Raw genomic sequence first — 12,619 nt, 5'->3', positions numbered from 1 at the left:
CACCATGGGATATACACTAGGTCTCGAGCTTCTCTGAGAGTCTGAGCTTGAAAAGCGGCCGACTCTGAGCCGAGGGACCGGCTCCGAACCCACATGTAAGAACAAAAAGGCGAGATGAACAACTCACATGGAACGTTATGGTAAGGACATAACTTCTTTTTTTATACTGTGGTCTTTATGTAGGAGGCATAAATAATGACACTGGTGTTTTACCTCATCCTGTAAATTACTTCTCCAAGACTAACTGTTAGGAGAGATGAACCACTCTTAAAAGACAGTCATGGAAGCAATGCATAAGGGAAATGACAAAGTAGGAAAGACATTATGTAACAAGTTTATTGTATCTGGTCACAAAAGCAAAGCACTACTGTGCAAAAAGTTCCGTTTGCTCTACTGTTTTAAAGGTGGGTCTTGAGAATTTTTTTTTTTTTTTTTTGCAAATAGTACAACAATAACTTTTCTTCACACAAAAGCATGCACCAGGCAACTGGATTAAAGATGGTCCAAATATGTTTGCAGTTCAACATGTTTTAAGATGTCATATTAGGAATGTAACCAGTTCTTTCACTCAGGAATGCACTCCAGTTTATCCCAGGAAAGTAGATATGAAAACACTGGTATCAAGATTCAGGGTAGCATGCCACCATCGATCAGGAAAATACAGAACCTGCAATTTTAAGGGGGAGAAAAAGGTAAGTCAACATTCTGGAACCACATACCAATCTGTACAAAGTCAAACCAAAACACTTAAACTTGAAATTCTCTTTCACCTACCCATGGCCTGTCACAGACTACCATGTTTACACCAGCACTGCAATGTCAGAGAAGTGGAAACAGTTACTTAGTGCTACACATGATGAATATTAAGTCATTATATGAAATAAATTGCAAGATAATGTGCTAAATGCATAGTACAGAGTGATAAAGCCCTGAAGTCCACCTTGATTATCTGGAATCATCTAGCAATGTTAGTGCTGTAGAAGTCCCGATAGTGAGATGGCTAGTAAGCAGCTAAAGCTAGCTCATCCACTCAGGAAGGGCAGAGATGCTTCAGCCTGATACACTGTCAGGACCTGCTAGACAGAAAGGCACATGACCTGCATTTAGATGAGCTGCCAGTACACACTTGGCACTGACAAGCTCTTTTTACCAGTAGTCTTCAGCTTGCAAATGGGAGAGTGGGCATGCACATTTAGGAAGACACTGCAGGCAACTAAGCATGAACATCAGTTGTGGTGTCTGTAGATGGTGATAAAGTATGAAAATGCATCACACTCTTATGATGGCAGTTTCACAGGTCAGCCTTTGCTAGAGCAGCTGTAGCTGTTGCAATGGGGGAACAAACGATCATACCAACAGTTGGCAAGCATGGAGGGGGAAATACACCTAGAAGAAAAAATACAGGACAATGCAAGAGGTTTCTGATGCCAAGATATGAACAATGGTAGCAACATGCACTCTCGGCTAACCTTGCTGTTCCTTAGCACCTAACAGCAATGATTTCAAAATTGTCTTCATGTGAAGTTCAAACATATGATACTTCATCCTTTCTATGGTGTCAGAGTAACTCATTATACTTAAAATAGCTCCTTTAAGAGAGTCAGTCTTTTACCTTAGACTTTAGATAGCATTAGATTCCCCCAGCAATTTCTGCCTGGAAATTCATTGCCTAGCAGAGAGGACATAGCACTTGTCTGCTTAACTATTTCTTGAAGCAATAAATACATGATGGTGGGCTTTCTTTCTGGTTCCTGGTCATTCCATTTTTTCAACAGAACTGCAATCAAATACCAACTTTCATGACAGTAAATAAGTACAGATTTGGCTTACTGAAGTTTGTTTATTTTACTTTGCTGTTTTACTGTATGAAAAAGTGTCAAGTAAAGCAGCTTAGGCCTTCAGAAGCCATGTAGCTGAAGAATTTTATGTCCCTAAAGGTTCATCTGTATATTTCCCATGAGCTTCCATCAAAGGAGGTTTAAGGTACTACACAGATAAGTCTCTGGCTGGCTGGGGACATTTTGATGTTTTTGACTGTTTTTTTTTCCTGTGTCACTTTTTACCTGTTTTGTTTCTTGTTATACAGGGCTTTTTCCTTAACACAGGTTTTGCATATGCTGGTGTATGCTCAGTTTATTTAAATGTTTCTCATAGGCGTTGCTTTCAAAAGGTTAAGCTCACAATCTTGGGTTTCTGTCTGAGCAAAGTTACATAGTGCTGTACTGGCTTGACTACACTCGTTTTCTTTTCATACTTTTGCTGAGACTTTTGCTCTACATAGCAAATCTAAAGTCAGCTTCCATGCTTCAAACAGATATACTACGTCTGATGGTCTTATTTGATTTTCCTTGACATCTAAGACCAGATCCCATACTTAATTTGAAGTCCGGATCAAAGTGCTGCTAGATTAGTTTTTCAGTGCACCTGTGCCACTGGTGTCTTTATCATATCAGAACAACTAGTGACAAGCTTCATCTCTGAGGATTTCCCATTCAGAATGCACCTCAGAAATAGACTTGTAAAGGTGCTTTTCAACGGCCTGTTTTGAACATCTGTGTTCCCTGAAGCAAGTGCTTCACATTAAGGCAGCATTCGTGGGGGTAAACTGTATAGACCTTAGAAAAAATAATGTTATTTCACAGTGTTCTGACAGCTGGCACAGAGACTAAGGTTGTGAGCTGTAGTTCCTGTGGTATGGGGTTTGAATCCCTTAGTCTTCATTTTCCTACTGTGTGACCCTAAGGAAATCACTTAACCAGACATTGCCCCTGGTCACTCCTGAAAAGGAACTGGGTATCCAATTGGCTTCAGTCGATAAACTGGTATTATTTTAAATTAAACTTTTTTTTTAAATTTGAGGTAAAATAACAGTTTTTGGTAATGGATGCTATCCTCAAAACTGCTAATGGAATGAATGAAGATGAACTAGGGGGGATGATGAAGACCAAAATTCCCCTTCAGAAGACTTGACTTGGGCATTAACTAAAAAGTATGCTATATGTGTGACAGAATGCTCTTCCTTAGTGTAATGCATTGCTAATTCTTCATACACTGAGGATCTGCCATCAAGATTTCTTCCTTTTAATAACCCCCAATTTCAAATTGATAAGACGCTGGAAACTTGAAGAGAAACTGTATGGGTTTTAATGATTTAGAAATATTTATAATGTGCCACAGGACTTTAAAAAGTGGTTCAACGCATTCTTTACAGCCTACAGTTGATTTTAGTTTTTTTTTAGATCCTTCGGGGAAAAAGGATCCTAAAGTGTTTATTTTATTTATTTTTGTAAAGAAGTTTTATGCACCCAATTGTATGCTACTACAGACAAGAATTTGCGTATGCTCATGACAAATTATGACCTTCATGGCACTTGATCGAGGTATTCTGAACACTTGTATAACTAACTCAGATACCACTTTCATCTGTTTCTGAGGTTTTTAAAGTGTTGCATACATGATCCATTTTCTCTCTGTATGCACACCGACACTCATATGTGTTTGTATAAATAAATAAATATATATATATATATATATATATATATATATATATATATTGATCTACTTCACTTATCCGAATGGCCACATCACTGACTTTCACTTTGCCAAGATGAAAGGACCGACATCTGGAACACCGACTTTCAACTCAAGGTAAGTGACCACTTGGTAATCCCAGAAAAAAAAAAAAATGAACCACCCATGTGGGGGGCTTTGCCTCTCACACTCCCCTAACTAAATATACCAATTCCAAGATCATACTACCGCGGGGCTAAGGGGCAAAGTTCAACAGGATGGCCAAGCAGTTACTTACCTCAAGTGGAATGTCTGTGTTCTGGATGTCAGTCTTCTGGTTTGTCGGTCCTTTCAAGTCAGCGAAGTGAAAGTCAGTGATGCGGCCGTTCGGGTAAGTGAAGTAGACCCATATATAAACACACAAACACACACTGATGTCTGTCATTGCTACTGTGATGCCTCACTGTTAAAACAGAAGCTTTACGTACAGAGTATTACTACCAAAATAAAAAGAATTCTGGATGTACATTGCTGCAGTAGCCTTAGTTATATGGGTTCTGGCCTGCCAGGGATATAACAGCCAGCTTGCAAAGTTGCAGGACAATGTCCACACACCTACAGAGCCTTCTTGCCACTGAGGAGAGTGCTTCTCTGGTGGCTTTATAGAATCAACAGTTGGTTTGTGCTGGTTCTTTGCTGGGCAGATACGATGTTCTTCATGTTTCACTGTTGCAGTCATTACACTTGGGTTATCCTGCTGGCAGGCTACCCTCAGTCGGCCTGAATTCCAAAGTCTAGATCCGGCGTCGGTTGCTGCCGCCTCTTCCCTGACGTCAGTGTGCCAGGGGTATAAAATATGCAGCCAACGCCATTTTCTTCAGTCTTTCTTGCCGCATGGTGCCCGAAGCATATGCAGTTCGCAAATGCCGGTCGTCCGACTCTTGAGATTTTCGTGTTCGAATTTCAGATCCAAAGTCTACATTAAAAGCCAAGTGCCCCATTGGGGAAACTTTTTTCTTGCCCCAGACCAATGTCAGAAAAAGTTAATAATTGTATTTCTTGTGGGAAGCAAATACCTCAAGGACTTTCATTCTTACTGTATTCCTTGCCTAGGCCCTGACCACGACGTTGCTAGTTGTCGGTTTTGTGCTAGATTTAACCAACGTACTATTAAGCGTCGATACAATTTTACATTACACTATCTTGGCAGAAGATTTAATTATACAATGTCGTCGGATAGCCATCTGACTACCAGAATTCACAAGAAACGCAAAGAAAAAGAAAAAGGACAGGCATCCGAGGTCCAAAACCGACGACGAGGCTTCTTCTAAGCCAGTCGCCGGTTCTCAGTGAGACGCCTTTGCAGCTCCTGATGCCTACTACTTTAGACCCGCAGGCCGCTACCAACTCCCACTTGGAATCGCTTAGGCCACTGGAGGCTCAAGGTATTGGACCTTCAGACAGTACTCCCTCAGATGGGTCCAGAGCCGTTGAGCAGGCATCGGCTTCTGAGGGTGTTTTCAGACCAACTCAATTATACATCAAGGCAACTTCAGCTTCAAAGGCAAAGACTAAAGCACCCTTAAAAACAAAGAAACAAGTACAACAGCCTCATGGACAGGCCTCCATGCCCAAAAAACAGATGCTCAAAATGTCCGAAGACTTAATTACTTTGATCAGGGGTTGCCATCCCCCACCTGACAAAAGGCCTAGGCAAGAGACAGAATATGAATCTTCAGATCAGGTTTCCATTTCATCTGATTCCTCTTCTGATCAGGAATACTCTCTTCCTCCCTATGAGGATTCTGATGCTGAAGAATCTATCCCTTCAGCCTCTCCTCCTGAGGATTACTCTTTTGGGGAAACCTTGCATTCCATGAGGGAGCATTTCCACTGGGAGAGCCAAGATTTTTCAGAATCTAAGAAAAGGCTCAGAGACTTCCTACTATTACCACAACACAGGCCCCTAGCTATTCCACCTGTGTTAGACATTGTTAATGATGCATTTTCAGAGTCCAGTCTGACCCCTGACTCCTTACCTCCAGCTCCTGTTAAGCCGGACAGGTACTACAGGGTTCTTGACTCATAAATTCCTTTTCAAAAACCCTGCTGCTGACCCAGAAACTATCTCTCAGGGTCCCAAAGGGGTCAAGGCTTCCGCTGCAAAAAACCCTACCCCCTCTGACAGGGATTCTAGGGCATTGGACAGATGGGGAAAAAAGATTTACACTTCCGCTACCTTGGCTATAAGGGCTTTAAATTGTCAGTTTCATGTGCTCAAATATCAGCAATATGTTATATGTCACTGCTTAAACAGAAAATGTTGACAAATTCTGAATGTGCAGAAAATAAAGAAATGCAGGATTTATTGCATGCAGCTGAACAAGTTGGAAAGCATACTTTGCAATGTGGTTTTGATTCTTTGGAGGCCTCCTGCAGAGCAGCTGTTACAGGTTCTGTCATCAGGAGGCATGCTTGGTTAAAGGAACAAAGTCTGCCTGATCATGTCAAAGCAAAATTATTAGATGCCCCATTACAGCATGATACTTTGTTTGGTGTTAAAGAAAATGGAGGACAAAGCTAAATCTATGCAAACAGTTAAGGATTTCTTACAGATTCAGCCTCCAGGATTTAGCAGACACTGGCCTACAAAGAATCGGTCCTTTCCAGTGTCAGACAGACCACAAAGGGGCAGATATAGACACCCAAGAGTCAGATCCCAGCCCCAAGGTTCGTACAGGTGTAAACAATGAGGTGCTTCTACCTCCAAAAGTGGAGAAGACAAATCACAGCCATACAGGAAACAGTCCCAATGACTTCCCCCTGCCTGCACCAAGCACTTATCTTCTGGCAGCACCTTTAGGGGGGAAACTAGCACTTTTTTCTCAAAACTGGCACATAATAACCTAGGACAAATGAGTCCTAGACATAGTGTCACAGGGCTACAAGTTTCACTTCCATACCCTGCCAAGGACAAACAGTTGGCCAGACCTGCCAAAACATCAATGGGCAGAGGCACAAAAGCAAGTCTCATCCCTCATGGACATGAGGGCCATTCAACAAGTACCAGAGCAAGAGCAGGGACAAGGATTTTATTCAAGACTGTTCTTGGTGCCAAAATGGACAAGACCTGGAGACCAATACTGGACCTATCTATTCTAAATACATTTCTGGATATACCAAAATTCAAAATGTTGACTCTACAGCAACTTCTGCCCATGCTGGGCAAGAAGGCTTGGCTTGTGACTCTAGATCTAAAAGAGGCATACCTGCATGTCCCAATCAGACAAACATGCAGAAGATACCTCAGATTCAAAGCTGGCTCAATGCACTACCAATTCTCTGCACTGCCCTTTGGCTTATCTACTGTGCCCAGGGTCTTCACAAAGTGCCTGGCACCAGTAATTGCATTCTGCAGACAAAGAGGAATACATATATATCCTTACTTGGACGACTGCCTCATTCAAGCAGAGAACAAGGACATTCTACTACAGCATCTAGCGTTTGTAAAGAGACTGCTAACAGGCATAGCGTACACAGTCAACGAAAAGAATCTAAACTAGTACCCTCTTAAGAGATAATATTCCTGGGTGCAAGCTTAAATACAACTGCCCAGATGGCTTATCTCACGTCAGACAAACAAAGGCAACTGACTACCTATTTCAACCTGTTGGCAACAAAGGCCCAGTTACCTGCAAGAAAAATTCTGCAGGCTTTGGGCTTCATGGCATCCTGCATTCTACTAATTCCATATGCGAGACTGCATATGAGGAAACTTCAATGGTACCTAAAAAGTGTTTGGGCTCAACATTGCCACAGCCTGGAAACAATAATTACCCCCATTTCCTGCCTGCAACAGGAGTTTCGTTGGTGGGCGAAGGCTTGCCACCAGAACAAGGGACAGCCATTCACTTTACCCCCAGCCAGGCAGACATTAATAACGGATGCATCAGATTATGCCTGGGGGGCCCACATGGCAGGAAGATGTATTCAAGGCACATGGTCCGCAAACCAAATGCATCTACATATCAATCAGCTACTGATAAAGACAGACAACACCACGGTCATGTGATATATAAACAAGCAGGGAGGCACTCATTCTTACCCCCTTTGCAGACTAGCCATGACTTTGTGGGACACAGCATTAACTTACCAAGTACATCTGCAGGCACAATTCCTGCCAGGGAAGATAAATACTCTGGCAGATGAACTAAGCAGAAACCTCATGGATCCCCATGAGTGGAAATTGGATCCACAAGTCTTCTGCATGATAACAAGGAAATGGGGATGCCCGGATATAGACCTATGTGCCTCTCCTCACAACTACCAACTAAAGATTCTGCACAAGAACTTATCACAGACGAGCATGGAAAGTGGACACCCTATCTTTTCAGCTGGAAAAGCTTAGCAGTATATGCCTTTCCTCCACTGCCTCTCCTCCCCAAGGTACTCCTAAAGGTCAGACAAAAGAAGCCAAAGATGATACTGATTGCCCCAGACTGGCCCTGCCAGCACTGGTATCCAATCCTAAGGAACTTGTCTCAATGCCCGGCTTGGACCTTGCCTCAAACACCTCATCTACTATCCCAACAGAACAATCAGATCCTGCACAGCCAACTAAAGACCTTAAATCTGGCAGCATGGCAGATAATGCAGTGATACAAAATGCACCTGTCACTAAAGCTGTAATGGATGTCATTTTGGAGGCCAGAAGGCCTAGTACCAGAAAATCTTACGCTGGAAAATGGAAGAGATTCTGTGCTTGGAACCAGGCACAAGGAATTGACACAGCTGTACCAAATATTCCTCAGATTTTGCAATACTTAACTGAGATGCCGGACAAAGGCCTATCCTTTTCATCAATTAAAATTCATGCCTCTGCCATTTTGGCTCATTACAATACACAGCCACCAATCTTTTCTCATCCCTTGTTAAGGCAGTACCTCAGAGGAGCCAAAAACTTAAGGCCTCCAAGGGCATCACCAATACCAGCATGGGACCTCAATTATGTTTTGGAAAAACTCACCCTGCCTCCTTTTGAGCCAACCGCTACAGCTGATAAAGTTTATCTTGGAAAACAGCTCTGCTCCTAGCAATAACCTCGGCAAGACGAGTCTCAGAGCTACAGGCACTCATGGCTGTGGAACCTTTTATCATTTTTTATCCAGACAGGGTTTCTCTGAGGACAAACCCGACATTTATGCCTAAGGTTGTGTCCAGTGTGTCCCTTAACCAAACTATTCATCTACCTACTTTTTATCCAAACCCACAGAATAAGGGGGAGAGAATTCTGCATTCTTTGGACATGCACAGACAGCTACGCTTCTACTTGGACAGAACCAAAGCTTTCAGAAAGACAGAGCAACTACTAGTGGCATATGCTGCAGGATCACAAGGAAAGGTTATCTCAAAGCAGACTATTTCAAAGTGGATAAGCCCCTGCATTCATTTCTGCTATTCACAACATGGCAAGCCAGTGCCTAAGGGCATTAGGCCACATTCAACCAGAGCAGCAGCCACTTCAGCAGAGTACTAACCAAAGACATTCTAGAGGCTGCTACCTGGAGTTCAGTGCACACCTTTACAAAGCACTATCATTTACCACTCTACTCTAAATCCAGAACAGGCTTTGCCACTGCAGTTCTGCAGGGCCTCATAGCCGCTCCTAATGCTATTTATTTCCAGCCTCCCAACCATAGCTTTGGGATTCAACCCAAGTGTAATGCCTGCAACAGTGAAACACGAAGAACATAGTACAGTTGTGTACACTTACCATAAATGTAGATGTTTGAGTATATTCACTGTTGCAGTCCAGGTTACCCACCCACCATCCCCCATCTCTTTGCTACAACATATCTGCACTTCTCTAATCTATACAACCTATGTGGTGTATTTGCTTGTAGATGAAGGTATTTTATATTCTGGTGCATGCATGTTTTATTAGCATTTTTTTTAGCCTACCCTTTTGGGGGCACCTGACATCTGGGGCAAGAAAAACTGAAGAAAATGGCGTCGGCTGCATCTTTTATACCCCTGGCACACTGACGTCAGGGAAGAGGCGACAGCAACCAAAGCCAGATCTAGACTTTGGAATTCAGGCCGACTGAGGGTAGCCTGCCAGCAGGATAACCCAAGTGTAATGACTGCAACAGTGAATACACTCGAACATCTACATTTATGGTAATTGTACACAACTGTACTTTTCTCGTGGTGATTTAAAGTTTTAATGTACTTCTGTTTAGGAAATTTATTTTTTAGGTAAGCATTTGGTTTTCACCACATTGACATGAAATTTAACTGTAGTTTTAAAATGGAGAGCACTTTCTTCCAGTCAAAAGTTGTTTAGCTGAACACCATCTTTTCTGTGGATAAATTGTTTATTTTTACTTTTTTTGGCCTATTAAAGTGCTTTATGTGTGAAAAAAAGTGACCTAAACCTTTAAAAATTTTACTGGCTTATGCTACTTATTTTCGCTGGGGAAAAAGGAGCGATTTTCGACTTCCCCATAGAACAAACTATTGATCCTATGGTTGATCCTTCTTCCAGCCACAAGAAAAAAATGTTAAACAAGCAGCCTTTACCACCACAGCAGGCTAGCAATTTGCCTCAGCTGTAAATGGGTGACTCTGCTGTGGCCAAAGCTAGTTCTTCATACCATTAATCTTTTACTCTGGATCCCTCTGGTGTAGCACCTACAGCCACTATAGACTTTGGGATTAGCCATGTCCTCTGCAGCTGTTAGAGTCCCCTCAGTGACAAGGGAGAGCCACTCTTTTCAGTCCTGGGAGAGGGAACAGGAAAGACTCCCCTGTTAAGTCAGAATGTTGTGTCCATCTCTGGGGAAGCTGCTGCTCCCATTAATAAATCTGATGGCTCCATTTCCCTATCAAAAAGAAACAGAAAGCTTAAGTAGTATCTATTCCTCCAAAAATTTCTTTAGATAGGAGTAGTTTACTGGTTCTGGCTCCGGGTTTAATTCAGGCTATTGATGCTTCTTTATAAGATGGTCTCTGGTAAAAAGAAAGAAGGATGTCTTTTCCTGAAGAAATTCAAGCTTCTGAATCTAGACAGAAAGTTAAAGGGACAGATGCAAGGTTTTCTCCGCAGATTTCTGATTCAGACTCTGGGAACAGCTCAGTTTCTGCTTCACCCAGTGGAGGTTTCTCTTTCTCTGACGCTATTTCCAGGATGTGCCAGTGTTTTCAGTGGGAGAACACAGATTCCTCATTCCCTCAGAGAATACTATGAACTTTTACAGAAGCAATTTCTAGAACCTTCACACATTTCCCAGTTCTGTCAGCTTTGTAGGACATGTGTTTCACTGCCTACAATTCTGACAATCAGCCTGCTTCCCCTAAAAAAAGCAGATAAAGGACTTGAGGAACTGTATTCACTCTTAAATTTTTATACAATCATCTCAAACCTGACCCAGCAGCTACAGCGTTAGTTAATTCCAATCCTGCTCTTTCTGACAAGGATGGGAGAATTACTGATAAGTAAGGGAAAAATGTGTTTGCTTCTGTCACTTTGATTTTCAAAATTTTGAACTGTCAGGTTCATATGTTAAAGTTTATTCTAATAGTAAAAGCATGAGGAATGTTTTAGCTGCAGTTTCTTCTTGTGAGGAAAAGTCTGCTTTAAATGGTTTAATTTCTTCCATTGTACAGATCACTGTTTACAGTGTGTGTATGACTGCTGATACTTCTCCCAGGGCTATAGCCACTGGTACTGTTTTTAAGGTTTGTCAACCACATTCTCAAAAGTTCCCAGATGTCAGAAATGAAATCTTAAATTCTCCTTTGGATAGAGAATTAATTTTTGGTTTCCCTGCTACAGAGGTTATCAAAACGTGTGATGAATGGGTTAAGATCTTCTGGGAATCTCTAAACTTTTTTTAGTTCTGCTTTTCAAAATTTTCCAAGGGATTCTTTAACTACTCAACCAATTTTGGCAAGAACCAAAATAAACAGTCTCAGCAAAATGTTAGTTAACAGACATTTAAGAAGAATTGGTAAGGGGCTCCAAAAAGAATACAGGAACCCCCCCCTTCCAACCAAAGACAGTCCACGTCAGAATGACTGTTTAAGGGTACTTATCCCCTACCCTGGCAGTCCTCCTCCTCCAGAAAGTCTGAATCTTCACTTTTTCTCTTTGGCAACAAACAGTTTCAGAAAAATGGTTTCTGAAGATCATTTATCAAGGTTACAGATAGAAGGAGGAGGAAATTCCTCGCCCTCCAGACCAGACCCCTCTATTGTCTCAGGGAGTGATAGTGCCAGTTCCTCCTTCCCAGGTTGGAATAGGTTTTTTTTGAAGGAAGTTTTTAGTATCAAAGAAAAAAAATGCTTAGAGATCTGTTCTAGATTTTTCTTCTAAATCTGTTTCTGTTAGTGCCCATGTTTAAAATGTTGCCACCCCTTCTCCCTCATTATAGTTTACTGGTAACACAAGATTTAAACAGGCTATCATCACATCCTTATTCATCCAAACTTCAAACGTTTCTTAAGATTTTATGTGCATCTGGATCACATTATCAGTTCTCTGCCTTACCCTTTGGACTATCCACAGCACTAAGAGTGCTCACAGTGTCTAGCTCCAGTTAAAGCGCACTGCAATCTACAGGGTAACCACATTTTTCCATATTTAGATGACTTGCGTATCTTTTTCAAAGTGTCAGGAATATCATTTACACAAGATCGGATTCCAAGACAGCATTCAGACTGTTTTGCATTCCTTCTCATAGCATTGTGTTCCTGGGACATCTGCAAGACACCTCAGTTCAAAGAGTTTTCCTTCAACAGAAAAAAGAAATTGCTCTAGGAATAGATCTAAAATTTTCCACTCAGGCTTCAGTCACTGTGAGGGAACACCTCAGGATTTTGGGTCTCATGGCATTTACAGTTCTTAAACCACCTCTGGCAAGACTCCACATGAGAAATATATAATGGTACTTGAAGTCTCTTTGGTCCAAGCACCAACACCTATTACCTTTTCAAATCCCAGTTCTGGGATTTGTCAGAAGAGAAATCAGTTGGTGGAGACAGCAAATTTCCCTAAATCCAGGTCTCCCCCTATTCCATACTGCTACAAAGCAGTCGGTCACCACAG

General features: G+C 41.9%; 1 protein-coding gene across 6 annotated transcripts in view; it reads right to left on the bottom strand.

Annotated features, from left to right (window-relative positions):
• Nucleotides 1-318: 318 nt before the first annotated feature.
• The window catches only part of JMJD8 (jumonji domain containing 8), a 446,128-nt gene continuing 433,827 nt past the window's right edge, over nt 319-12,619 (bottom strand). For all 6 annotated transcript variants that reach the window (XM_044089222.1, XM_044089224.1, XM_044089223.1 and 3 more), the window contains one exon: nt 319-667. In XM_044089222.1, coding sequence (XP_043945157.1) covers nt 587-667 — 81 coding nt within the window. In that variant the 3' untranslated portion in view covers nt 319-586. The remainder of the gene's footprint in view (nt 668-12,619) is intronic.

The sequence above is a fragment of the Protopterus annectens genome, chromosome 12.part0 (assembly GCF_019279795.1).
Source record: "Protopterus annectens isolate FY-2018-M chromosome 12.part0, PAN1.0, whole genome shotgun sequence".
Taxonomy (NCBI): Eukaryota; Metazoa; Chordata; order Ceratodontiformes; family Protopteridae; genus Protopterus; species Protopterus annectens.
Note: the sequence above shows the minus strand (reverse complement) of the source record. Positions and strands in the feature narration are given on the sequence as shown.